Here is a 26,394-nt window from a genome sequence, read left to right as displayed (position 1 = left end):
TCCGTTTCCAATTTGTAGTCAGTATATCGCCCCGTTTTTTTAATCCAGTCTATTACATTCCTCATTAAACACGATAAATTATATCCCCTAATATTTGGCAATCCCACTCCCCCTCCCTCCTTTGTGTACGTTAGAGTTCTTATAGCCAATCTCGCTCTTTTTTCCCTCCAGATGAATTATGAAAGGCCCTATTTAATCTGAGAACATCTGCGTGACGAATTAACATTGCGATCGTTTGCACTGGGTACAATAATCTCGCAAAACTTGTCATCTTGACTAGGTGGCAGCGAGCCAGCAGCGAGAGGGGTAGATTTCCCCACCTCTCCAACTCCTTCTCTATTTCTATATTATGATAGGCTTATAATTGAGATCATAAATCTGTTTTGGCGTTCTCCCCAAATTTATTCCCAAGTACTTTATAGATGTTGTCACTTTCGGGATACCCATTATATTACTCTCCTGGCCACGTTTTACCTCGCTCCTCATGAACAGAATCTCGCATTTAGACTTATTTAAACGAAAGCCCGAGAATTTTACAAACTTTTCAATTTCAAGCAGCAACATAGGGAGATCTTCCTCTGGGTTGTTCATGAACAGAATTATGTCATCTGCAAATAGGGCATTTTTGACTGTCTCATTTCCCACCTTTATCCCTTTGTAGGAACTGCAATCACTTAAATATCTCGACATAGGTTCTATCGCCAAATTAAACAGTAAGGGGGACAGCGGGCATCCCTGCCTCGTTCCCTTTTTCAGCTCGAAGGCATCTGAGAGAAACCCCGGCATGTACAGTCATATGTTAAAGTTTGGGCACCCCTATTAATGTTAACCTTTTTTCTTTATAACAATTTTGGTTTTTGCAACAGCTATTTCAGTTTCATATATCTAATAACTGATGGACTCAGTTATATTTCTGGATTCAAATGAGGTTTATTGTACTAATAGAAAATGTGCAATATGCATTTTAACAAAATTTGACCGGTGCAAAAGTATGGGCACCCTTATCATTTTCTTGATTTGAACACTCCTAACTACTTTTTACTGACTTCCTGAAGAACTAAATTGGTTTTGTAACCTCATTGAGCTTTGAACTTCATAGCCAGGTGTAACAAATAATGAGAAAAGGTATTTAAGGTGGCCACTTGCAAGTAGTTCTCCTATTTAATTCTCCTTTGAAGAGTGGCATCATGGGCTCCTCAAAACAACTCTAAAATGATCTGAAAACAAAGATTATTCAGCATAGCTTTTCAGGGGAAGGATACAAAAAGTTGTCTCAGAATTTTAACCTGTCAGTTTCCACTGTGAGGAACATAGTAAGGAAATGGAAGAACACAGGTACAGTTCTTGTTAAGCCCAGAAGTGGCAGACCAAGAAAAATATCAGAAAGGCAGAGAAGAAGAATGGTGAGAACAGTCAAGGACAATCCACAGACCACCTCCAAAGACCTGCAGCATCATCTTGCTGCAGATGGTGTCACTGTGCATCGGTCAACAATACAGCGCACTTTGCACAAGGAGAAGCTGTATGGGAGAGTGATGCGAAAGAAGCCGTTTCTGCAAGCACGCCACAAAGAGAGTCGCCTGAGGTATGCAAAAGCACATTTGGACAAGCCCGTTACATTTTGGAAGAAGGTCCTGTGGACTGATGAAACAAAGATTGAGTTGTTTGGTCATACAAAAAGGCGTTATGCATGTAGGCTAAAAAACACAGCATTCCAAGAAAAACACTTGCTACCCACAGTAAAATTTGGTGGAGGTCCCATCATGCTTTGGGGCTGTGTGGCCAATGCCGGCACCGGGAATCTTGTTAAAGTTGAGGGTCGCATGGATTCAACTCAGTATCAGCAGATTCTTGACAATAATGTGCAAGAATCAGTGACGAAGTTGAAGTTACGCAGGGGATGGATATTTCAGCAAGACAATGATCCAAAACACCGCTCCAAATCTACTCAGGCATTCATGCAGAGGAACAATTACAATGTTCTGGAATGGCCATCCCAGTCCCCAGGCCTAAATATCATTGAACATCTGTGGGATGATTTGAAGCGGGCTGTCCATGCTCGGCGACCATCAAACTTAACTGAACTGGAATTGTTTTGCAAACAGGAATGGTCACAAATACCTTCATCCAGGATCCAGGAACTCATTAATAGCTACAGGAAGCGACTAGAGGCTGTTATTTTTGCAAAAGGAGGATCTACAAAATATTAATGTCACTTTTATGTTGAGGTGCCCATACTTTTGCACCGGTCAAATTTTGTTAAAATGCAGATTGCACAGTTTCTGTTAGTACAATAAACCTCATTTGAATCCAGAAATATAACTGAGTCCATCAGTTATTAGATATATGAAACCGAAATAGCTGTTGCAAAAACCAAAATTGTTATAAAGAAAAAAGGTTAACATTAATAAGGGTGCCCAAACTTTTACATATGACTGTATACCCTTGCTTTGGGATTCTGATATAGTACCGCAAAAAATTGTCTAAACGGACCTACCATATTTCTTTTTTCCAACACTTGACCCAGCCATGGCCACCTCACATTATCAAACGCTTTTTCTGCATCCAGTGTGACCATAGCTGGATCCTCTCCCTTATCCAAATGCTTCCCTCTAATCTTGTCTAGCAATAACATGGCTTATATTAGTAAAGGCTGATCTTCCCTTCACCAAACCTGTTTGTTGCTTTGATAATAATCAAGGCAGTATCCTAGCCAGCCTGTCTGCCATTATTTTTGAGAGAAGGTTAACATCTTGATTTATTAATGATATAGGTCTATATCTCGAAGGGTCTTCCAAATCCTTCCCTCCCTTCAGGAGAACCTTTATGTAGGCCGTATTCATCCCTTCTGACATAGCTTCCCCTTGCAAAATGTGATTATATAAATCTTTAAACGTGGGAACTATTTTCTCACTCAGCACCTTATAAAATGAATCATTAAATCCATCAGGCTCTGGAGCCTTATTGGCCCCCAGTCCTTTTATTGCCTTGCTAATTTCTTAATCCATGATGCAACCATTTAAATCCTGTAATTCCTCCTCCGTCAGTTTAGGAATATCAACTCTACCCAGCCACGTCTCCCCTGCTACATCATGCTCATGAGACGATCTCCCAGTGGAGATCGGGAGTCACGTGCTCAGGTCTTTCTCCTGATTGGATTGGTCCATCTCAGAGATCTGGAAGGTTCCAGAAGCGCACGACTATAAAAGGCCCGCATGGCCGCTCGGCCAAGCGCTAGTATAGACTCTTATTGCTATCTGTGTGAATGATGATGAATGCATGTGCCTGCGAATAACTCATTAAGATCCCCTCCCTCTGATATTACTTGTGTGGATAGGGACTTAGAGTCAGCGCCAGTCAGTGGCGCGCTACAAGCCACAGTTCACATCTTACAGCACTAGCGTCCGACAGTGCGCCTCCTCTTGGGCATTGTTGTGTGGCGGCTGGGTCGGTCACCGCGCTGCAGTCAGCAGCACTTGGTGGTGTCCATGGTAGCGACGCCGCACGCACGGTAGGTCTAGACAGACATTGACCCTGTGTCTTGGGCCTAGTCCTGTGACCGTATACCGTGTGTGCACACTGCTGAGACCTGTGAGGTCAACAGGCTCAGCATTTACATTTAAGTTCTAAGCGTCTCTGTGGTGATAACAGAGTATGCTCAATGTACACCGGGTGACATTCAACCTGTGTGCGATATACCGCCATATTGTGCATCTGCCATTACCTAGCAGCGGTGTAACACCTACTGTACTGCACGGTGGACCCCGGGCGGCAAACGCACGTATTATTATTTATTTATTAGTGCGTTCCGCCGTCCCTAACAGTAAGAACATAAAAAATTTCTTTTGGTTTATGTTCGGGGCATACAGTATATATTGTACAGGATAATACTTTCATTATTTATCTCTAATTTCAAATGAATTAACCTACCCTCCTGGTCTATTTCTACGGATGAAACTTTATGTGCCAATGCTTTATGTATAAGTATTAGGTCTCCTGTTTTTCTGTCTACCGAGCTAGAACCATAAACTTCTCCGTGTGTCTCTTGGAGCAAGGCTATCTGTTTTCAATCTTTTCAGGTGACGAAGTATCATCATCCTTTTATGTGGTGAGCGCAACCCTTCTATGTTCCATGTTATTAATCTAACCATTTTTTATTGCAAAATGGTTTCTTCTGCGAGGACATGTGGAGCTTCTCCCTCTTAAGGCCCCTTTACATTTAGCGATGCACCAGCGATCCCGACCACGATACGACCCGATCAGGATCGCTGGTGCATCGCTAAATGGTCGCTAGTGAGCTGCCACACAGGCAGATCTCACCAGCGATATAGCGATGCTCGGCGGTCGTACTTACCTTTCAGACGAAGCGATGACCACCATCTTCCGCCCGCGTCCATAGCTCGCTCGTTGACGCCAGCGGGAAGCCGACGATGAGAAATGGACGTGGACGATCTCGCGCGATCAGCGATAGCCAGCTGGGGAGCCGGTCGGAGGTAAGTATCACATGTAGCGATATCGCTGCTGCGTCACAAAATCGGTGACGCGCTCGCGATATCGCTATGTGTAAAGCCCCCTTTAGGTATGAACTACCTGTAAATTTCATCTCAGTCAGTAATAAATTAATTAGTACAATAGCAGTGGGCTCATGAACTTTAACTTCCCTCCCTCCCTCCCCCCCCTTCTCATTTCACCCTCTCTCCACATATCTACCTCTTTATTGACTTTTTTCCGCCATTATCCAAACCAAAAGAGAAACAATTTATTTGGACTCCCATGACAGCACGAGAGAGGGGATCCGCCCTTCAGGAGCAGGAAACCTACAGATACAAAAGGGCGGCACCTCTCCCATGCATCAGTTGGTTTCCTGTTCCTGAGGGGACGGGATCCTACAGACAGATCCCAGGCCGGCTGGTGCAGGTAGCGAGGGGGTCTCCTACCTCGGCCTGGTGCAGAGCTCCTGGAGGACACCACGGTGGCCCAGGATGGGTGGCACAGCGGTGGCGTGTACAGCAGGGAGGGGCGTCTGGAGGGTGTCTGTCTCCGTAAAAGAAGCCGCCGCCGGTATGTATGCCCCCTATGGGCTCCCAGCTCCGGCGGCGCGGTGGCGGGGGGCCGGCGCATGCAGGGTGCTGAGGCCGGGGAGCGCTGCATACTGGAGTGCCCCGGTGTCCTGAGTGACTTCCGGTCACGTCGGAGTCGCGGTGACGTCAGGGGGCGAAGCCTTGGGGCGTTTCTGGGTCGGCGGCGCCACTGCGCAGGTGCGAGGACCCAAGATGGCGCCGGTTCACCTGCCAGGAACGGCGCCAGCTGGGGAGGGGGGCCCTATTAGAGGGGGAGGGCGCGGCAGGTGGAAATCTGCTGTCTGGAGGAGGGGTATATAGGCAGGACCGTAGATGGGTGCCGTGCCTTGGCCACATTATTGCGCGCAGTAATGGAGAGCGATCAGGAGCAGCAGCAGAAGCAGCAGCAGCAACAGCGGCAGCAGTGACAATCATCACTGCCGCCCCTGGATGACCTTCGGCAGGTCAAACAAAAGAAGAAAGAGTCCCGTGACAGTAAGGAGCGCGCAGGACGAAGTGACCAATCCAGTCATAAAGGCTCTTCTAGGCAGACAGGAGCGTCGACTGAGAAAAATCCCCCTCATTCTCCAGTACTTAATTGTGGCACTGGTAAGTGATCTTCATGAATGTTCACTCAGTGACGGGGCCTCCTTCTATGTTTTATTCTAGGGGAAGAAAGCTAGGAGTAAAACCAAACACAGGGAATGCGCACCCTGTATCCAGCAGAGAGTGGCGGAGGAGTCGCCCGTGGTAGCTGCGAGTTTAAGGGACATAGTCAGGGCAGAGATGAAGGAAACCCTAAAATCCCTGTCCCAACCAGAAAGCTTAAGGGGTGGGGACCCTGTGGAGTCTGATTCCTCGTCAGAATGGAGGACAAGTAAGGGTTCCCATGTTTCATCTCCCTCGTCCTCCTCAGAAGAAGAGGACTCTGGTCGGTTTTGTCTGCCGCTTGACCGAGTAGACAAGCTAGTAAAAGCAGTCAGAGGGACAATGGAAGTGGAGGAGCCTAAGCCTCAGTTATCAATGCAGGATGTCATGTTCAGGGGGCTGGAGCAGAGGAAGTGAAGAGTCTTCCCATTGAACGAAAAAATTCAGGATCTGATCCGCAGAGATTGGAAAAAAACAGATAAAAGAGGGTCGCTACCACCAGCCCTCAAGCGTAGATACCCCGTCGATGATCCGACGGTGAACACTTGGGACAAGGCCCCCAAATTAGATGCGGCAATTGCGAAGGCGTCAAAAAGATCCTCACTACCCTTTGAGGACATGGGGTCCCTTAAAGATCCTTTAGATAGGAAGGCAGACACCTTCCTTAAAAGTACCTGGGAGATGGCAGCCGGTTCCTTAAGACCAGCAGTAGCATCAACATGCACGGCCAGGTCCATGATGGTCTGGTTGGACCAGTTAGAGTCACAGTTAAAACAGGGAACGTCTAGACAGACATTTCTTGGGGCCCTACCAATAATCCAGGAGGGCGCAGCCTTCCTAGCGGATGCCTTGGCTGATGCAGTAAGAATGGCCGCCAGGGCAGCAGGACTCTAATGCGGCTCGTAGAGCCCTGTGGCTAAAGTGCTGGCAGGGAGACATTCAATCCAGAGCGAAACTCTGTACTATCCCGTGTGAGGGGGAATATTTGTTCGGAGCAGTCCTGGACGAACTGCTTGAGAAAGCTGGGGACGATAAGAAAAAATTCCCAAATCTTTGGTCCGCATCCTACCGATGTCCATTTAATAGGAGGAGATTCGATCAGGGGAGAAGGCGCAATCCTTCACCTAATAGAGACCGTCCCAGATGGGAGGATAGAAGAAGAAGAGGTACGGGCTTCATGTTCAGGCGCTCGTCGAGAGAACGAAAGAGACCGAACCAATGACTAGCAATTCCCGTGGGGGGTAGACTGTCATCCTTCCTCCCAGCATGGTTACAGATCACCAATAGTGACTGGGTGTGGAATGTAATATCCACCGGGCTCAGGTTGGAGTTCAGTCATATTCCACGGGATACCTTTAAACCAACTCCCTTAAGATCTTCACCCCTCGAACAAGCTGCTTTAGAAGCAGAGGTCTTGAGCCTGTGCCTGAAAAACATCCTGGTAGAGGTCCCGGAATCTGAGAGAGGTAGAGGTTTCTACTCTCCCTTATTCCTAATCCAAAAACCGGATAAAACATTTAGAACGATTATTAATTTACGTTTCCTTAATGAATTTTTGGTTAATCGCACCTTTAAAATGGAATCCATCAATTCAACAATAAAAATGCTGTTTGAAGGGTGTTTTATGGCAGTCGTGGACTTGAAAGATGCGTACTATCATGTACCTATCCACGCAGATTTCCAGCAGTTCCTTAGAGTGGCGGTTTCAATAGACGGTATAGTCCGTCATTATCAGTATGGAGCCCTTCCCTTTGGTCTCTCAGCAGCGCCCCGGGTATTTACGAAGATAGTGGCCAAAATTATGGCTCATTTGCGGGAAGTTGATATCTTAATTGTCCCATACTTAGATGATTTTTTGATTGTGGAAAATTCGGTGGGCCATTGTCTATCCCAGATAGAGAAAGCTAAGTCCAGATTAGAGAACCTCGGATGGATAATAAATTACGAGAAATCCCGATTTCAGCCCTTAAGGGTCCAGAAGTTTCTAGACTTACTGTTAAATTCAGAAACTCAGCAGTGCCTGTTACCATTAGATAAATTACAACATATACAGCAGCAATTCTTCGGGCAATTGATAAACCCTCCATGACCCTTAGGCAGGCCATGTCTCGGTTAGGCTCTCTAACCTCATGTATCCCAGCAGTCAGGTGGGCGCAATTCCACACTAGGGCCCTTCAGAATGACGTCCTAGTTAATAGCAGGGCCTTAGAGGGCTCCCTACAGGGTCAAGTATTGCTAAGCCCTTCGACTCTTACATCTCTTAGGTGGCGGCTCGATGACGAAAACGTATCCTCGGGGGTGCTCTGGGTGACGCAGATATCCCGCATAATAACCACAGACGCTAGCCCTTTGGGTTGGGGGGCCCATATGGAGGACATAGTGGTACAGGGACATTGGGACTCCGATGCTAAGACCTCATATAACCAGAGGGAGCTGTTGGCGGTTGAGTTGGCAGTTACAGAAATCATTATGTACCTACAGAGCCATCATGTGAGGATTCTCTCGGACAGCCAGGTAGCAGTAGCCTATGTCAACCACCAAGGTGGAACTCTGTTATGAATGGGAAACCGAGGAGGAAAAAAAGACAAAAAGCTAAGTCTCAGAAAACCAGAGAAGTTGGTAACTATGCAGATTGCAGACCCCTGATCTTAACACACAACTAGCAGCAGTCGTGGAGCGCTCCTACATTGGTCCTAGACGCCTCATCACAACCGGAGAACTACATAAGCCTAAAGCAGGAAAAGAGGAAAACTAACTGTCCCAGAGCAGACCCCAAAGGAAAGACAGCCCCCCACATGTATTGACGGTGAAGCAAGATGAAAATACAAACAAAGGCAGGAAAATAGGCTGAGCAAACGATGGGGCCCGGCTAACTAAAAAGGACAGAAAAGGAAAGACACTGTCTGCAATGTGCCAAAAAAAGCCTACAAAAATATTGTCCAACACTTCTGATAGCAAAATTAACCCTGAAGTCACTAGACTTCTAAACCTATATCAACACTCTGAAATATTCTGAGACAGAGCAAAAAAGAGGCCAATCTAAATACTGATCAATAGGAGAGGAATTTCAACATAGCCCCAGCAGGGGCAGGCTGATTACACAAAAAACTGAATTGACCAACAAGCGCAAGTGTGAACATTAGCAAAAAACAAACTTAACTTGAGAAGACTGGAAGAGAGCTGAAATCCAGGACCTGAGAAGCAGACTGAATCACCAGCACCCGGATAGGGTGTCGGCTGACTTATATCCAGTCTGATACTCCAGAGATCCAATTGTTATCTTCCTCATCAGGTGGCAGATCACTACCACTTAAGCCAACCGCACTACCTCCTGTCACCACCAGAGGGAGAATGGAAGGGGAACTCTCAACTGGTGGAGCACAAAATGAGTTCATGACAGAACTCGCTCCGACGCCCTGATGCGGATAACGGAACGTCTCCTTCAGATAGCCGAGAAAAATTTTCGATCTTTAACTGCGCTCCACTTCAGGGGAAAAGACAACATGAAGGCAGACTTTCTAAGCCACAGGGCTCTAAAGCAAGGAGAATGGGCTTTAAACACGGATATTTACAACCATATTGTCCGCAAGTGGGGTCAGCCGGAGGTAGACCTCTTTGCCACCAGAGAAAACAGGAAAGAAAAATCGTTCTGCCCTCTGAATCCCAGGGAAAATCCGCTGGCAGTGGACGCCCTCCTGATAAGATGGGACTTCTCTCTAGCATATGCCTTTCCGCCATTAAACCTCCTACCTCTGGTAGTAAGGAAGATCACGGAAGATCGGGCAAGGGTCATATTAATTGCCCCCTTCTGGCCCAGGAGGACCTGGTTCGCATGGTTAAGGACCATGTCTGTATGCGATCCCTGGGTACTGCCGAACCTTCCGGATCTCCTCTACCAGGGGCCAGTCAGCCACCCACAGGTAGCGGGACTCTACTTGACGCAGTGGTGTTTGAGAGGACACTATTAAAGGATAAAGGGTTCTCCAAAAATTTAATTAATACCCTCCTGAAAAGCAGAAAACAAACTACCACAAATATCTATGCTAGAATCTGGAGGCGATTCCTGTCCACCTTTCAGTTTGATGTCAGGGATGGAATTCCCACAAAACAAATTCTGGAATTCCTCCAGAGGGGTCTCGAATTGGGTCTCTCCACAAGTACATTAAAAGTACAGCTTTCAGCCTTAGGGGCCCTGTTTGCATGTGATATTGCCAACAACTATTGGGTAGCGAGGTTCATCAAAGCAGCGGCTAGATCGAGACCCATACACAAAGACAGATGTGTACCTTGGGACTTAAATTTAGTCCTTACAGCCATGACAGAAAGACCATTTGAACCTCTAGATTCGGCCTCATTAAAGGTTATATCACTTAAGGCAGCTTTTCTTGTAGCGATAACATCCGCACGTAGAATAAGCGACATACAGGCACTTTCCAGATTGCCCCCTTACACAGAGTTCATACAGGATAGAGTAATCCTAAGGCCGGACCCGGCATACCTTCCCAAAGTAGCATCATGCTTTCACAGGACACAAGAGATAGTTCTGCCTTCTTTCCTCCCTAATTCGACCAATCCTAAGGAACAAAAACTTCAGGCGTTAGATGTTAAGAGATGCTTACTTAAATATTTATCAGCCACAGATCCTTGGAAGAAGGAGAATACATTATTTCTATCCTTCCAAGGTCCCAGGAAAGGATGTGAAGGAAGGAAGGTGAAGAGTTCTTGAACAGAGCAGAATTATCTCTTCATGTTACAGAAAGAGAAGAAATTCGAAGTGCACCTGAAGAAACAGAGGAATGGAGACATGTGACCCAGAGAAGCAGGAGGATCAGGAGGCAGTCAGCACCCATACTGCTCAGAAACCAGTACCAGGCTCTCACGCAGGAAAACGATGAAGAAATACATCAGGATAAGACTTTGCCAACAAACAGCAACCTTGTACGCCTTCAGAGTCCTCCTGGATGGAGAAAGAAAAATGTTGTGAAGAAGAAACGGAGAGTGGTGGTCATGGGGGATTCCCTGTTGAGAGGAACAGAGGCCGCTATCTGCAGACCGGATATAACTTCAAGAGAAATGTGCTGTCTTCCAGGTGCAAAAATTAAAGATGTGTCTGACAGGATATCAAGACTCTTCAGACCTACAGATGACTACCCATTCCTGCTACTACATGTGGGGACAAATGACACGGCAAGAAACGACCTGGAAACCATCTGCAGAGACTTTGAAGACTTAGGCAAGAAAGTGAAAGAACTGGGAGCACAAGTGGTCTTCTCTTCCATCCTCCCAGTGGATGGCCATGGAACAAGGAGGTGGAATAAGATTCTGCAGGTGAACAACTGGCTACGTCGATGGTGCCGTCAGCAACGATTTGGATTTCTGGATCACGGAGTGAACTACTTATACGATGGACTACTTGCTAGAGATGGGGTGCACCTTACGAAGACTGGAAAGCATGTATTTGGAAGTCGCCTTGCTACACTTGTAAGGAGAGCTTTAAACTAGAACAACATGGGAAGGGAAGCAAAAGACCAGAAAAAGCCATACATCTGACAAATGCTTTTGAGAACTCAGCTATTAGAAGTGGAAAGGAAGAACAAAGACAAAAGAATCTAATTAATAAAAATATTGGAGAAAGAGAAACCAATCACAAACTAAAATGCTTCTATACTAATGCACAAAGCATGGGCAACAAACCAGGAGAATTGGAACTACTAACACAGGAAAAGAAATATGATGTCATTGGAATCACTGAAACTTGGTGGGACAATACACATGATTGGAATACAAGACTAGAAGGATACAACTTATTTGCAAGAAACAGACTTGATAAACGAGGAGGGGGTGTCGCATTGTATGTTAGAAACACGTATATCTGCACAGAGATTGAAGCTTCAGAGACTGGGAGTTCTGTGGAAACTGTTTGGGTAAGAATACAAGGACAGAACAATGGAAAGGACACCATTGTAGGCATTTACTACAGGCCGCCTGTGCAAGCTGAAGATATGGATGAACTCTTTATGCATCAAATGGCCAAGTTCTCCAAAATATATGACATAGTTGTCATGGGAGATTTCAACTATCCAGACATTTGTTGGGAATCTCTCTCAGGCAAAACTAACAGGTCAAGGAAATTCTTATCCTCTCTTGCTGACAACTTTATCTTCCAAAAGGTAAGGGAGAAAACAAGGGGAACTGCTACCTTGGATCTAATCCTTATAAACAGGGAGGAAATGGTTGAGGAGGTAAAAGTGGCTGGGACCCTAGGAGGTAGTGACCATGCTATTTTAGAATTTTGGATAACTAGAGGCGGAAGACCTGTGAAGACTCAGACGTCAAGGTTAGATTTCAGAAAGGCAGATTTTAAAGGGATTCAGAAAGAGAATTGGAGGGATCCAATGGCTGGATATCCTAAAAGACAAAAATGTCCAGGAGGGATGGGAAATCTTGAAAAATGAAATTCTCAAAGCACAGTTGTTAACAATTCCGAAAAGAGGGAAGAATAGGAAGCATTTAAGGAAACCAGGATGGATGAACACAGAACTTAAGCACATGCTAAAAAGGAAGAAAAAAATGTTTATAAAATGGAAAGAGGGAGGCATATCTAAAGAAGAATATAATGCTGTCTGCAGAACCTGCAGGGCACAAATCAGATTAGCTAAAGCTGAAAATGAATTGAGGCTTGCAAGAGATGTCAAAAACAATAATAAAGGATTTTGGGGATATGTCAAATGTAAAAGAAAAGTCAAAGATGCTATAGGATTTTTACAGGATGAAAATGATGAAATGGTAAGACAGGATGTTGAGAAGGCTGAACTTTTAAATTCCTATTTTGCATCTGTTTTCTCTCAGAAAGGAAATGTAACATCAACTGTTATTCACTGTCCTATTAAGGGAATAGAAGAATCCAGGATATCTATAAACAGAAAGATAGTGAGGAAACACTTAGCTAACCTAAATGAATTCAAGTCTCCAGGTCCAGATGAATTACACCCCAGAGTACTGAAGGAGATAGCAGAAGAAATTTTTGAACCCCTCTCCATAATCTTTGAAAATTCTTGGAGAACAGGAGAAGTGCCAGAAGACTGGAGAAGAGCAAATGTTGTTCCTATCTTCAAAAAGGGGAAGAAGGTGGACCCAGGGAACTATAGGCCGGTGAGTCTGACTTCTATACCAGGAAAGATCTTTGAACAAATTATTAAACAACATGTATGTCAATACCTGGATAAGAATGAAGTGATTAAACAGAGTCAGCATGGGTTTGTAACTAATAAGTCATGTCAGACTAACTTAATTTCCTTCTATGACGGTATCACTGATTGGGTGGATCAAGGAAATGCTGTAGATATAGTATATCTTGACTTCAGCAAAGCATTTGACAAAGTCTCTCATACAATCCTTATTGAAAAAATGACTAAGTATGGAATGGACAAGGCAACTGTTAGGTGGATTCATAACTGGCTTAGTGATCGGACCCAAAGAGTGGTCGTAAATGGCTGCACATCCAGTTGGAAGAATGTCTCAAGTGGGGTACCACAGGGCTCTGTCCTGGGCCCTGTATTGTTCAACATCTTTATCAACGATTTAGATGAAGGAATTGAGGGTAAACTGATTAAATTTGCTGATGACACAAAGCTAGGAGGGATAGCTAATACTAGAGAAGAGAGTGAGAGGATTCAAAAAGATTTAAATAAACTGGAGAAGTGGGCAGCAACTAACAGAATGGTTTTTAACAGGGAGAAATGCAAAGTACTACATCTGGGCAATAAAAATGAAAAAAGCATATACAGAATGGGAGGAATAGGGCTAAGTGACAGCACATGTGAAAAAGACTTGGGTATACTAATAGATCACAGACTGAATATGAGTCAACAGTGTGATGCAGCAGCAAAAAAGGCAAATGCAATTCTAGGATGTATTAACAGAAGCATACAGTCTAGATCACGTGAAGTCATTATTTCCCTCTACTCCTCTCTGGTCAGACCTCATCTGGAATATTGTGTCCAGTTTTGGGCACCACATTTTAAAAAAGACATCAACAAACTGGAGCAAGTTCAGAAAAGAGCGACCAGAATGGTGACCGGTCTGCAAACCCTGTCTTATGAGGAAAGGTTGCAGGATTTGGGAATGTTTAGTTTGCAAAAGAGAAGACTGAGAGGAGACTTAATAGCTGTCTACAAATATCTAAAGGGCTGTCACATTGTAGAAGGATCAACTTTATTCTCAATTGCACAAGGAAAGACTAGAAGCAATGGGATGAAACTGAATGGGAGGAGACACAGATTAGATATTAGAAAAAACTTTTTGACAGTTAGAGTGATCAATGAGTGGAACAGGCTGCCACGAGAAGTGGTGAGTTCTCCTTCAATGGAAGTCTTCAAACAGAGGCTGGACAGACATCTGACTGGGATGATTTAGCGAATCCTGCTTTGAGCAGGGGGTTGGACCAGATGGCCCAGGAGGTCCCTTCCAACTCTACGATTCTATGATTCTATGATTCTATGATTCTATGATGTAGAGTATCAAAACGCAAGTTAGCAAGGTGGATTAGGGAGGCTCTCTCTCTTGCCTACACCTACACAGCAGGTGGTGGTCCGGCTCCACAGAATTTGAGGGCGCATTCCACTCGTGCCATGGCATCATTTTGGGTAGAGAGATCTGGAGTGTCAATTGACCAGATATGTAAGGTGGCCACCTGGTCATCTCCTTCCACCTTTTTTAACCACTATCGGTTAGACATGGGTGCCTTCTCAGATCTCACCTTTGGGCTAAGGGTGCTGCAGGCTGTAGTCCCTCCCTAAATTAGTTTTACATCTCTGTAATTCTCTCGTGGTGCTGTCATGGGAGTCCGAATAAAGTATTAAGTTACGTACCAGTAATGGTGTTTTTCAGAAGCCCATGACAGCACCCTTAGTTCCCTCCCTTGTTCACATATAGGGGTGCACTCCTTTAGAAGATTGTTTCACGAATTTACCTTATGTGGGAGATGGTATAAAAAATGCTTTGGTAAATAGGATAGGTTGTATATATTATATGCTGTGTACTAACCATGGTAGCCTCTCAAGCGCTGTAATCCAACTGATGCGTGGGAGAGGTGCCGCCCTTTTGTATCTGTAGGTTTCCTGCTCCTGAAGGGCGGATCCCCTCTCTCGTGGTGTTGTCATGGGCTTCCAAAAAATACCGTTACCTGTTATGAGCTCATTTTCTGCTCCACCAGCTGGGAGTTCTCCTTCCGTTCTCCCTCTGGTGGTGACAGGAGGTAGTGAGGTTGGTTTAATTGGTAATGGTCTGCCACCTGACGAGGTGGCACAAGCACGGGGATGAATGGAAGACGGCGTTTAATACTCCGGAGGGACATTTTGAGTACGATGCCTTTTGGGCTCTCTAATGCCCCTTCTGTCTTCCAGTCCTTCATGATTGATATTTTTAGAGACTTTGTAGATAAGTTTTTGATCATCTATCTGGATGATATTTTGATCTTTTCTAGTGATTGGGATTCCCATGTGGAACATGTCCGGACTGTGTTCCGGATTTTGAGGGAGAATTCCCTGTTTGTTAAGGGATCAAAATGCCTCTTTGGTGTACAGAGGATTTCATTTTTGGGATTTATCTTGTCTCCATCGACTATTGAAATGGACCCGGCCAAGGTACAGGCCATTTATGATTGGGTTCAGCCTACTTCTTTGAAGGCTCTCCAGAAGTTTTTGGGTTTTGCTAATTTCTATCGTAAATTTATAGGTAATTTTTCTAGTATTGTCAAACCACTGACTGATCTGACCAAGAAGGGAGCTAATGTGCTGAATTGGTCTCCTGAGGCTGTCTCAGCATTTCAGGAGCTTAAGCGGAGATTTACTTCAGCTCCAGTTCTACGGCAACCTGATGTCTCACTTCTATTTCAAGTGGAGGTAGACGCTTCTGAGATTGGTGCAGGAGCTGTTTTGTCCCAAAAAGACCCTGTGACTTCTAAGATGAATCCCTGTGCCTTCTTTTCTCGAAAGTTCTCCCCATCTGAACGCAACTATGACGTGGGGAATCAGGAATTGTTGGCCATGAAATGGGCATTTGAGGAGTGGAGACATTGGTTGGAGGGAGTTAGACATCAATTTGTGGTCCTCACCGATCACAAGAATCTGATTTATCTGGAGTCGGCTAAACGCTTGAATCCTAGACAGGCTAGATGGGCCTTGTTTTTCACGCGTTGTAATTTTGTGGTCTCTTTTCTTCCGGGCACTAAGAATGTTAAGGCAGACGCCCTTTCTAGGAGTTTCTTTGCTGATTCTCTTAATGTGACTGAGCCTACTACTATCCTAGGTGAGGGGGTAGTTCTTTCTGCCATTTCGCCCGATTTGAGACGCGCCCTGGAGGAATTTCAGGAGGATAAACCTGAGCGTTGCCCTATGGGAAGATTGTATGTTCCTGACCAGTGGAGAAAGAGAGTGATGTCTGAAGTCCATTGCTCCGCATTGGCTGATCATCCAGGTATTTTTGGTACTAGAAATTTGGTGAGTCGGTCGTTTTGGTGGCCTGCCTTATCTCGTGATGTCAGGAATTTTGTACAGTCCTGTGGGACTTGTTCTCGGTCTAAACCCTGTTCTCGTTCTAGTGGGTTGCTGATGCCCCTCCCGGTGCCCAAGAGGCCATGGACCCATTTCTCAATGGATTTTATTTCTGATCTTCCTGTCTCTCAGAGAATGACTGTTATCTGGGTGATTTGTGATAGATTTTCGAAGATGGTCAATCTTGTACCACTCCCAAAGTTGCCATCTTCCGCTGAGTTGGTACCCTTGTTTTTACAACAGGTGGTTTGGTTACACGGGATTCCTGAGAACATTGTGTCCGATAGAGGGGTCCAATGGAAGGGTTATGGCCAGGAGGATAATTCTTGGGTCTCTGCCTCGGATATTCATGCCAATAAATTGGTTCGTGCTTTTCACCGGGCCCATCCTGATCGGCCTGGTGGCGTGGATGAGGGTTCGGTGACCCCTCCTCAAGGGGGGGTACTGTTATGAGCACATTTTCTGCTCCACCAGTTGGGAGTTCTCCTTCCGTTCTCCCTCTGGTGGTGACAGGAGGTAGTGAGGTTGGTTTAATTGGTAATGGTCTGCCACCCGACGAGGAGGATAATGATTGGATCTCTGGAGTATCAGACTGGATATAAGACAGCCGATGCCCTATCCAGTTGCTGGTGATTCAGTCTGCTTCTCAGGTCTTGAACTTCAGCTCTGCTCTAGTCTTCTCAAGATAAGTTTGTTTTTTGCTAATGTTCACACTTGCTCTTGTTGGTTAACTCAGTTTTTTTGTGGTCAGCCAGCCCAGCTGGGCTGTGCTGAACTTCCACTCTTATTTATCTGTATTTGCCAATTTGCCTTTTTGTCCTTTATTAGATTGGCCTTTTTTTTGCTCTGTCTCAGAATATTTCAGAGTGCTGATATAGTGGGAGAAGTCTAGTGACTTCAGGGTTAATTTTGTTATCAGAAGTGTTGGACATTATTTTGGGTAGGGTTTTTTGGCAGATTGCAGACAGTATCTTTCCTTTCCTGTCCTTTCAAGTTAGTTTGGCCCCATCATTTGCTCAGCCTATTTTTCTGCCTTTGTTTGTGTTTTCATCTTGCTTCACCGTCAATACATGTGGGGGGCTGTCTTTCCTTTGGGGTCTGCTTTGGGGGAGTTAGTTTTCCTCTTTTCTTACTTTAGGCTTATTTAGCTCACCAGTTGTGACGAGGCGTCCAGGACCTTCGTAGGCATGCTCCACGACTGCTGCTAGTTGTGTGTTAAAATCAGGGGTCTGCAATCTGCATAGTTACCAACCTCTCTGGTTTTCTGAGACTTAGCGTGCTTTGCTTTTTTTCTCCTCAGTGACCCATTCATAACAGTTACCGGTATGTAACTTAATACTTTCCCACCCGCCTATTATCCCATATTTATCATGTTGTACCTATTTTATATCCAATCTCTATCTGAGCCCTGACCCTCATGTAACCTTGGAACTCCGAATCTTAGATCAACATCTATTTCCCTTAATTTATCATATCAATTTCCTAACATCTTAATATTCACAACCATATTATCTTAAAGTCCTTCTCCATCTCTCCTTTTTGATGTCAGAGAGGTATAAAAATACTTTACTCTCATCCCCTTCATCCTCCCAAGCCATATCTCCCAATGTGAACCTAGCATTTGTATGATACTTTCTCCCTGGAAGATATCTTAATCAACATACTCCCATCAACATTCAACGAAGAGCTTGTCTTCTACCTAGTATATACATCACATCTGGTCATCATTATCCAAACTTTATACAGTATATGTCTTTTTGTTGTGAAAACCTCACAATGTCCATAAACCTGGAAGTCAGCCAGTATGATCCGCTTGTAGACCAATTAAATCAGCACCCCAGATCCTCCATTCAGGCCAACAGAACATGTGAAAATAAATAAGATGGGAAAAAAAAAAGAAATAGGAGAAGGGGGGATCTCTCCACAAGCTGTCCTGTAGTCTTCCTTGAACATGCATAGTTCCGTCTGATATTGACCCAGTCGGGTGGATGTACCTGTAAATTTGTAAGTTTTGTACACCACCATATGGTTCACAGATGATGTCCCTTATTACTGTGCGTCTTCCTATTTTAGGTGATTGGGAGTGTAAGTAGTCTTTCTGTAGCTCAACCTGGACCACAAAAATTTCTCCCTTTGATCTTCATATTATCATGTGAGGTATTCCAGTCATACTTTTCACTTATGCTGACCCCAGGATATATATTGACTATTGTTGAGCGATACCATCCGATATTCAGAAATATCGGATCGGATTGGATCGGCCCGATACACAAAAAGTATCGGGTATCGCCGATTCCGATACCGGAAGTCCCATTCAAGTCAATGGGACAGAAATATCGGAATTAAAAAAACCTTTCTTGCCTTGTACATCCTGTTCGGGAGGGGTGAAGAGTGTGGGCGGTGCGTGGGCAGACACTGTGCGTGCGTGCGGGGTCTGTGCGGGCCTCTCGGGGGTCTGTGCCGACTGTCGGGGGCCTGTGCCGACTGCCGGTGGTCTGTACGGGCCTCTCGGGGGCCTGTGCCGGCTGTCGGTGGTCTGTGCCGGCTGCCGGGGGCCTGTGTGGGCCTCTTGGGGGCCTGTGCCAGCTGTCGGTGGTCTGTACGGGCCTCTCGGGGGGCCTGTGCCGGCTGTCAGTGGTCTGTGCCGGCTGCCGGGGGCCTGTGCCGGCTGCTGGTGGTCTGTACGGGCCTCTCGGGGGGTCTGTGCCGGCTGTCAGTGGTCTGTGCGGGCCTGCCGGGGGTCTTGTGTGTGTGCAGGCATCGTCCGATGGGACTACAAGTCCCATCGGGCGATGCCTGCTACAATGACAGTGATTGACACATTAGCCAATGATGGGACAGTAGTAGTCCCATCATCCGGCTAATGTGTTGAATGTAAAAAAAAAATACTACATGCATACTACATATATACTACATTCATACAACATACATACATACTACATCAGAAAAGAGCGACCAGAATGGTGACCGGTCTGCAAACCCTGTCTTATGAGGAAAGGTTGCAGGATTTGGGAATGTTTAGTTTGCAAAAGAGAAGACTGAGAGGAGACTTAATAGCTGTCTACAAATATCTAAAGGGCTGTCACATTGTAGAAGGATCAACTTTATTCTCATTTGCACAAGGAAAGACTAGAAGCAATGGGATGAAACTGAATGGGAAGAGACACAGATTAGATATTAGAAAAAACTTTTTGACAGTTAGAGTGATCAATGAGTGGAACAGGCTGCCACGAGAAGTGGTGAGTTCTCCTTCAATGGAAGTCTTCAAACAGAGGCTGGACAGACATCTGACTGGGATGATTTAGCGAATCCTGCTTTGAGCAGGGGGTTGGACCAGATGGCCCAGGAGGTCCCTTCCAACTCTACGATTCTATGATTCTATGATTCTATGATTCTATGATTCTACATATATACTACATTCATACAGCATACATACATACTACATACTACATGCATGCTACATATATACTACATTCATACAACATACATACTACATAGATGCTACATATATACTACATTCATACAACATACATACATACTACATACATGCTACATATATACTACATTCATACAAAATACATACTACATACTACATACATGCTACATATATACTACATTCATACAACATAAATACATACTACATACATGCTACATATATACTACATTCATACAACATACATATATACTACATACATACTACATGTATACTACATTCATACAACATACATACTACATACATGCTTCATATATACTACATTCATACAACATACATACATAGTACATACATACTACATACATACATACTACATACTGCATACATACATACAATACATTCATACAATACATACATATAGACATACAGTACATATAACATAGAGTACATACTCACCATCACTTGTCACTTTGATCCCCGAAGCCAGTGTCATCTGTGGAAAAATATGAAAATAACAGACAATATACTCCCTGATCCGCAGAAATCCACGCGTGTCCCACGCCGATCTCCCGTGGAGAACAGCAGCATCAGCTGATGCGACCGCTCTCTACGGGGCTCCAGGAATCCAGTGACGGGAGGTAGATATCATTCCGCACTGTATTCCTCCACCACTGTAAAAAAAAATACTCCCTGGTCTCACTTTATGGCAAAAGCTGCATGGGCACTTTCTCACACAGCAATGCCAAAAGTGAGACTAGGGACTATTTTTTTACAGTGGTGGAGGAATACAGTGCGGAAGGATACCTACCTCCCGTCATTGGATTATTGAAGCCCCTAGAGAGCGGTCGCATCAGCTGATGCTGCTGTTCTCCACGGGAGATCGGTGTGGGACCCTCGTGGATTTCTGCGGATCAGGGAATATATGGCTTGTTTGTTATTTTCATATTTTTTCATAGATGACACTGGCTTCGGGGATCAAAGTGACAAGTGATGGTGAGTTTGTTCTCTATGTTATATGTACTGTATGTCTATGTATGTATTGTATGAATGTATTGTATGCAGTATGTATGTAGTATGTATGTATGTAGTATGTCTGTAGCATGTTGTATGTATGTAGTATGTATGTAGTATGTGTGTATGTTGTATGAATGTAGTATATATGTAGCATGTATGTAGTATGTATGTATGTAGTATATATGTAGCATGTATATAGTATGTATGTATGTTGTATGAATGTAGTATACATGTAGTATGTATGTATGTTGTATGAATGTAGTATATATGTAGTATGTATGTATGTATGTTGTATGAATGTAGTATATATGTAGCATGTATGTAGTATGTATGTATGTTGTTTGAATGTAGTATATATGTAGCATGTATGTAGTATATATGTATGTTGTATGAATGTAGTATATATGTAGCATGTATGTAGTATGTATGTATGTTGTATGAATGTAGTATATATGTAGCATGTATGTAGTATATATGTATGTTGTATGAATGTAGTATATATGTAGTATGTATGTAGTATGTAGTATATATGTATGTTGTATGAATGTAGTATATATGTAGTATGTATGTAGTATGTGTTTTTTTTTACATTCAACACATTAGCCGGATGATGGGACTACTACTGTCTCATCATTGGCTAATGTGTAAATCACTGTCATTGTAGCAGGCATCGCCTGATGGGACTTGTAGTCCCATCGGACAATGCCTGCACACACACAAGACCCCCGGCAGGCCTGCACAGACCACCGGCAGCCGGCACAGACCACCGACAGCCGGCACAGGCCCCCGAGAGGCCCGTACAGACCACCGGCAGCCAGCACAGGCCCCCGGCAGCCGGCACAGACCACCAACAGCCGACACAGGCCCCCGAGAGGCCCGTACAGACCACCGGCAGCCGGCACAGGCCCCCGAGAGGCCCGTACAGACCACCGACAGCCGGCACAGGCCCCCAAGAGGCCCGTACAGACCACCGGCAGCCGGCACAGGCCCCCGACAGGCCTGTACAGACCCCCGAGAGGCCCGTACAGACCACCGGCAGCCGGCACAGGCCCCCGAGAGGCCCGTACAGACCACTGGCAGCCGGCACAGGCCCCCGAGAGGCCCGTACAGACCACCGGCAGCCGGCACAGACCCCCGACAGTCGGCACAGACCCCCCGCAGTCGGCACAGACCGCGCATCATGATGCGCACAGACCGCTCATCATGATGACATCATTTCCGCAGTCAATCACAGCCACAACAGTGGCTCATTGCATTATGGGGACTTCCGATTCCGGTATCCGATATTGACAAAATATCGGTACTCGGTATCGGAATTCCGATACAGCGAATATCGGCCGATACCCGATATTTGCAGTATCGGAATGCTCAACACTAATCTTGACACAATCTCATGAGCATTAGAACACTTAGCATTCTGTCTTGTTTGGTTCTTTCTGAACGACCTTGTCATTGGGGTTCTTTGTTCCTTAGCCATTGTCTCGCTTTCATTATCTCCTTCCAAATGCAAATCCGACCTCAGGCTATAAGGATCGGGTCTCCCCCGCTCGTCCTCAGCATCTCCACCTGTCTCCTCTCTCAGCGGGCTGGTATTATCAGGTGATTGTTGGTCAGATGAAGGTTGCTGCTGGGACGTAATTTTCATGGCCTCCTTAGGATTTGTAAAAGACCTTATCACACCTTCTCTTGTCCTAAAACGCAGTGTTGCTGGGTAGTTTATCTGGAATCTGATGCTGCGTTTAAACAACAGAGTGCATGCTTCGCTGAATGCCCTTCTTCTCCGTGTCACCTCTGCTGAATAGTCTCCAAATAAAAGGACTTTATGTCCCTGAATTATCAGTGGTCGCCTTCTTCCTTTATAAGCCCTGAGTATTTCTTCCTTATCTTTAAAGTTCAAGTACTTCGCCACTGCCTGGCGTGGTCTCTGAGCTTCCTTGTTTTCTGTTTATTTCTGCCCCTCTCAGCCTCAGAGGCCTCTCTGGGGGGGGCCTAGCCTGTGTGCACGCTCCACTCTGCAGTTATGTGACAGTCCAAGTTCTTTCGGCAGTTCCACCTCATAAATATCATTTAGCTGCTGTGTGTTTATTGTCTCTGGGAGGCCTATCATTTTCAGATTACTTCTGCGGGACCTATTCTCCAGATCCTCTAGTTTATCCGCAGTGTAGGAGGCTTGTTTCTTTAAGTCACTGACTTGTTTTTCTAGCTGAATAACTTTGCCCTCCGCCTCAGAAATTCTCTGCTCTGCTTCCTGCAGTTTCTACTCCTGATGAGTCATCTTGCTTTGCAGCTCTTTAGTGGTAGATTGGATCATGTCAGCCACTACCTGCTTAAAGTCTTCAGCCAGGTATGATGCCATTTCTTTTGCTAGCTGTTTAAAGTTTAATGAGCCATGAGCATGTAGCTGCGTTTCCAATGTGCCTCCTGTCTCCACTGTCTCCCCCTGGCTGAAATTTCCTTCTTTCTCTGGGGCTTCCTCCTCCCGTTCTATCTCCTCATGTGTTTGCCCTGTTTGTGCCTGTGCCTCCGTCTCCGCCGCCATTGCTGTGCTCCCACTCTGCAGGCCTCCTCCGACCTCCTCCTCCCCCTGCTCCTATCGTGACAAACCGATCCATGTTGCGGACGGTTCCGGATGGTCCCACAATTATCCCAGTACATTTTGTGAGTCAGGGCTCTGTGTAAATGCAGAGTATTTGTGGCGGTCAGCGGGAGCTCCCTCACATGCGTCTGCACATGGTGGCGCTGAAACCGGAAGTCGAAATCATCCTATTATAAAACACTGTGCACTTACAATTGCTCATTTTGCCTTTCTAAGCAGTTCTTCTGTTTTCCAATAGGTCTATGACTCCACGTGATTAAAAATTGAGTAGTTGAATCCTTCTAAGATCTAAATAGAAACAGGAGGTCAGTTTTCCCTGTAGGAGTCATCACTGCAAAAGTCCCTGATGGGGGTGGAGCAGCTGGGGCAGGAGTCGAAGAGGAAAATGAAAAATATAGGGACAAGATTCTTGCTGTTTCTACATAGAGCAGAGTAAAGAGAATAATTTACTGGGTAGAAAAGCAAAATGAGCAAAATTGTAAGTACACAGTGCAGTATAATATAATATATTAACCCCATCGCGCCGGAGCCCATTTTCGTTTTTGCGTTTCTGTTTTTTGCTCCCCTTCTTCCCAGAGCCATAACTTTTTTATTTTTAACGTCAATATGGCCATATGAGGGCTTTTTTTGTGGGATAAATTGTACTTTTGAACAACACCATTGGCTTTACCATGTCATGTACTCAAAAACGGGAAAAAAATTCCAATTGCGGTGAAATTGCAAAAAAAGTGCAATTCCACAACAGTTTTTGGATTTTTTTAAATCATGTTCACCAAATGCTAAAACTGACCAGCCACTTTGATTCTCCAGGTCATTACGAGTTCATAGACACCAAACATGTCTAGTTTCTTTTTTATTTAAGTGATGAAAAAAATTCAAAGATTGTTAAAAAAAAAAAAAAAAAATTGCGCCATTTTCTGAGGCCTGTAGCGACTCCATTTTTTGTCATCTTGGGTTGGTTGAGGGCTTATTTTTTGCGCATCAAGCTAATGTTTCTATTGATACTATTTTGGTATAAATACGACCTTTTGATCGCCCGTTATTGCATTTTAATGCAATGTTGTGGCAACCAAAAAAAGCGTAATTCTGGCGTTTTGACTTTTTTCTCGCAAGGCCATTTAACGATCAGGTTAACCTTTTTTACCGCTAGATCAGGCGATTCTGAACGCGGTGATACCAAATTTGTGTATGATTGATTTTTTATTATTTTACTTTGAATGGGGCAAAACGGGGGTGAGTTAAACTTTTATTTTTTTATTTTTGTAAAAGTTTTAAAAACTTTTTTTACTTTTGGCATGCTTCAGTAGTCTCCATTTGAAACTAGAAGCTGCCATAATCCGATCGGCTCTGTTACATACAAGCGATGATCAAATCACCTGTATGTAGCAGAATTGCTGACTTGATATGAGCGCCGACCACCAGGCAGCGCTCACAGCAAGCCGGCAGTGACAACAATAGGTTTTCAGGAGCCTTCTGGTTGTCATGCCAACCTACTGGTAACCAGCGATCGCGTGACGGGGGTCACCGATGGGAGGATTTTTGGTATGATGGCCGGAAGTCTGCATTAAATGCTGCTGTCAGAGTTTGACAATGGCATTTAATGGGTTAATAGCATCGGGTGGATTGCAATTCCACCCGCGGCTGTTTCGGCATGTCAGCTATTCAAAACAGCTGACACGTGCCGGGAAAGATGTGGGCTCACCGCTGGAGAGAAGCGACATGTGCAGTACTTGTGGAGCACATGTAGCAAAGGGGTTAAGAGGACAAAAACTGATGGGAGAGGAGTGCCTCTTTAAATGAGTAAAAGACGTACAAAAGAGCAAGTTGGAAGGCATGTTGTACATGTAACCAATCATATCCATACTTTTAGCAGCTGCACTATGGCATCCTACTGTTGAGCGCAGTTGAAGACTTGGGTTTGCAGGTAACATGTCAGCCACACCTTGGGACACTAACCTAAATTAGCAGTTTAAATAAGCAATAATTTGTGTTTTAGAGGGCGCTCACCTGAAATCTGTCTTCAGATACAAGGTCTCGGTCCATCATACCATGTAGCAGAGGGAAGAGGTCAGTAATTGCCACGGCAATTTCTGTCCGGTGCCATTTGAGGAGCGCCCGTAAATCAGTACCACTAGGAAGGGATTCCTGCTGAGACATCCTGCTAAAAACAGATATGATTACTAAATTCTCCCTAAAGGAGAGTTCTCAAGTTTAAAAGTTATCCCCTAACTATGGGATATGGCATGTCTTTCAATCATTGGGGGACCAACCACTGTGGCCTTGACCGATCCAGAGAACCAGGACTCAGAACAGTTCCAGCTAAATATAGTGGAGGTTGAATCATGTACACTGCGACTCCATTAATTCTGAATAGGAGCACCGGAGATTGCCCAGCACAGCATTAGGCTGGTCTTCGGCACTCCTTTTAGAATGAATGAGGTAGTGCACATGATCGCTCTCTGGTCCATTCAGCTGTGGCTGTTCAGAGCCCTGGTTCTCTTAATCGGTATGGGCCATGGGGGTCGGATCCACACTGGTAGGAAAGTTATCAGCTATCCTTCGGATAGGAGAACTTTGAAACTTGAGAATGTCTTTAAATATCTGAATGTTATCACTGCCACTAGTACAGTGTTCCCAACCTGTGGCTCTTCACTTGTTGCAAAACTACCAGTCCCTTACATATAGTGGTTGTCATGGCATGATGGGAGTTGTGGATATGCAACAAGTAGAGGACCGGTCTGAAGTCTGGAAACCACTGTTCTAATCCATGTGATGCAGTAATAGTAAGCTACAGAGGTCAGACTTGTTCTTACCTGACTTCTGATTTCGAGTGCTCTTCTCATTTGTGGTCAGAAGCTTCATATATTCTTCCTTTAAAGTACATTGAAGGTAATTACCTGACCAATAACGCACAGTAAATAACAGGTCTCCTCCTATCCTACCGAGAGTCGTCTGGCATGATATGGTTCATTACCAAGACGCTGAAGCTGTGCACAGTATATCAATCACGAACATTATGGCTAATTGAGCAATGTGACATTAGTCACTATTGGGAATGTCTTGTCTCAGACACATTTTGGCCGTATCAGA

General features: G+C 44.8%; 1 protein-coding gene across 1 annotated transcript in view; it reads right to left on the bottom strand.

The window, feature by feature from the left end:
• LOC141095295 (autoimmune regulator-like) overlaps positions 1-25,461 on the bottom strand; it is a 134,048-nt gene extending 108,587 nt beyond the window's left edge. The window contains 1 exon segment of the mRNA XM_073581235.1: positions 25,312-25,461. Within this exon segment, the coding sequence (XP_073437336.1) occupies positions 25,312-25,461 (150 nt within the window).
• Positions 25,462-26,394: the final 933 nt, after the last annotated feature.

This window comes from Dendrobates tinctorius, unplaced genomic scaffold, assembly GCF_039654945.1.
Source record: "Dendrobates tinctorius isolate UK_male_01 unplaced genomic scaffold, ASM3965494v1 ptg000069l, whole genome shotgun sequence".
In the NCBI taxonomy this organism is placed as follows: Eukaryota; Metazoa; Chordata; class Amphibia; order Anura; family Dendrobatidae; genus Dendrobates; species Dendrobates tinctorius.
The sequence above is the reverse complement of the archived record's forward strand: the minus strand, read 5'-3'. Positions and strand labels throughout refer to the sequence as shown.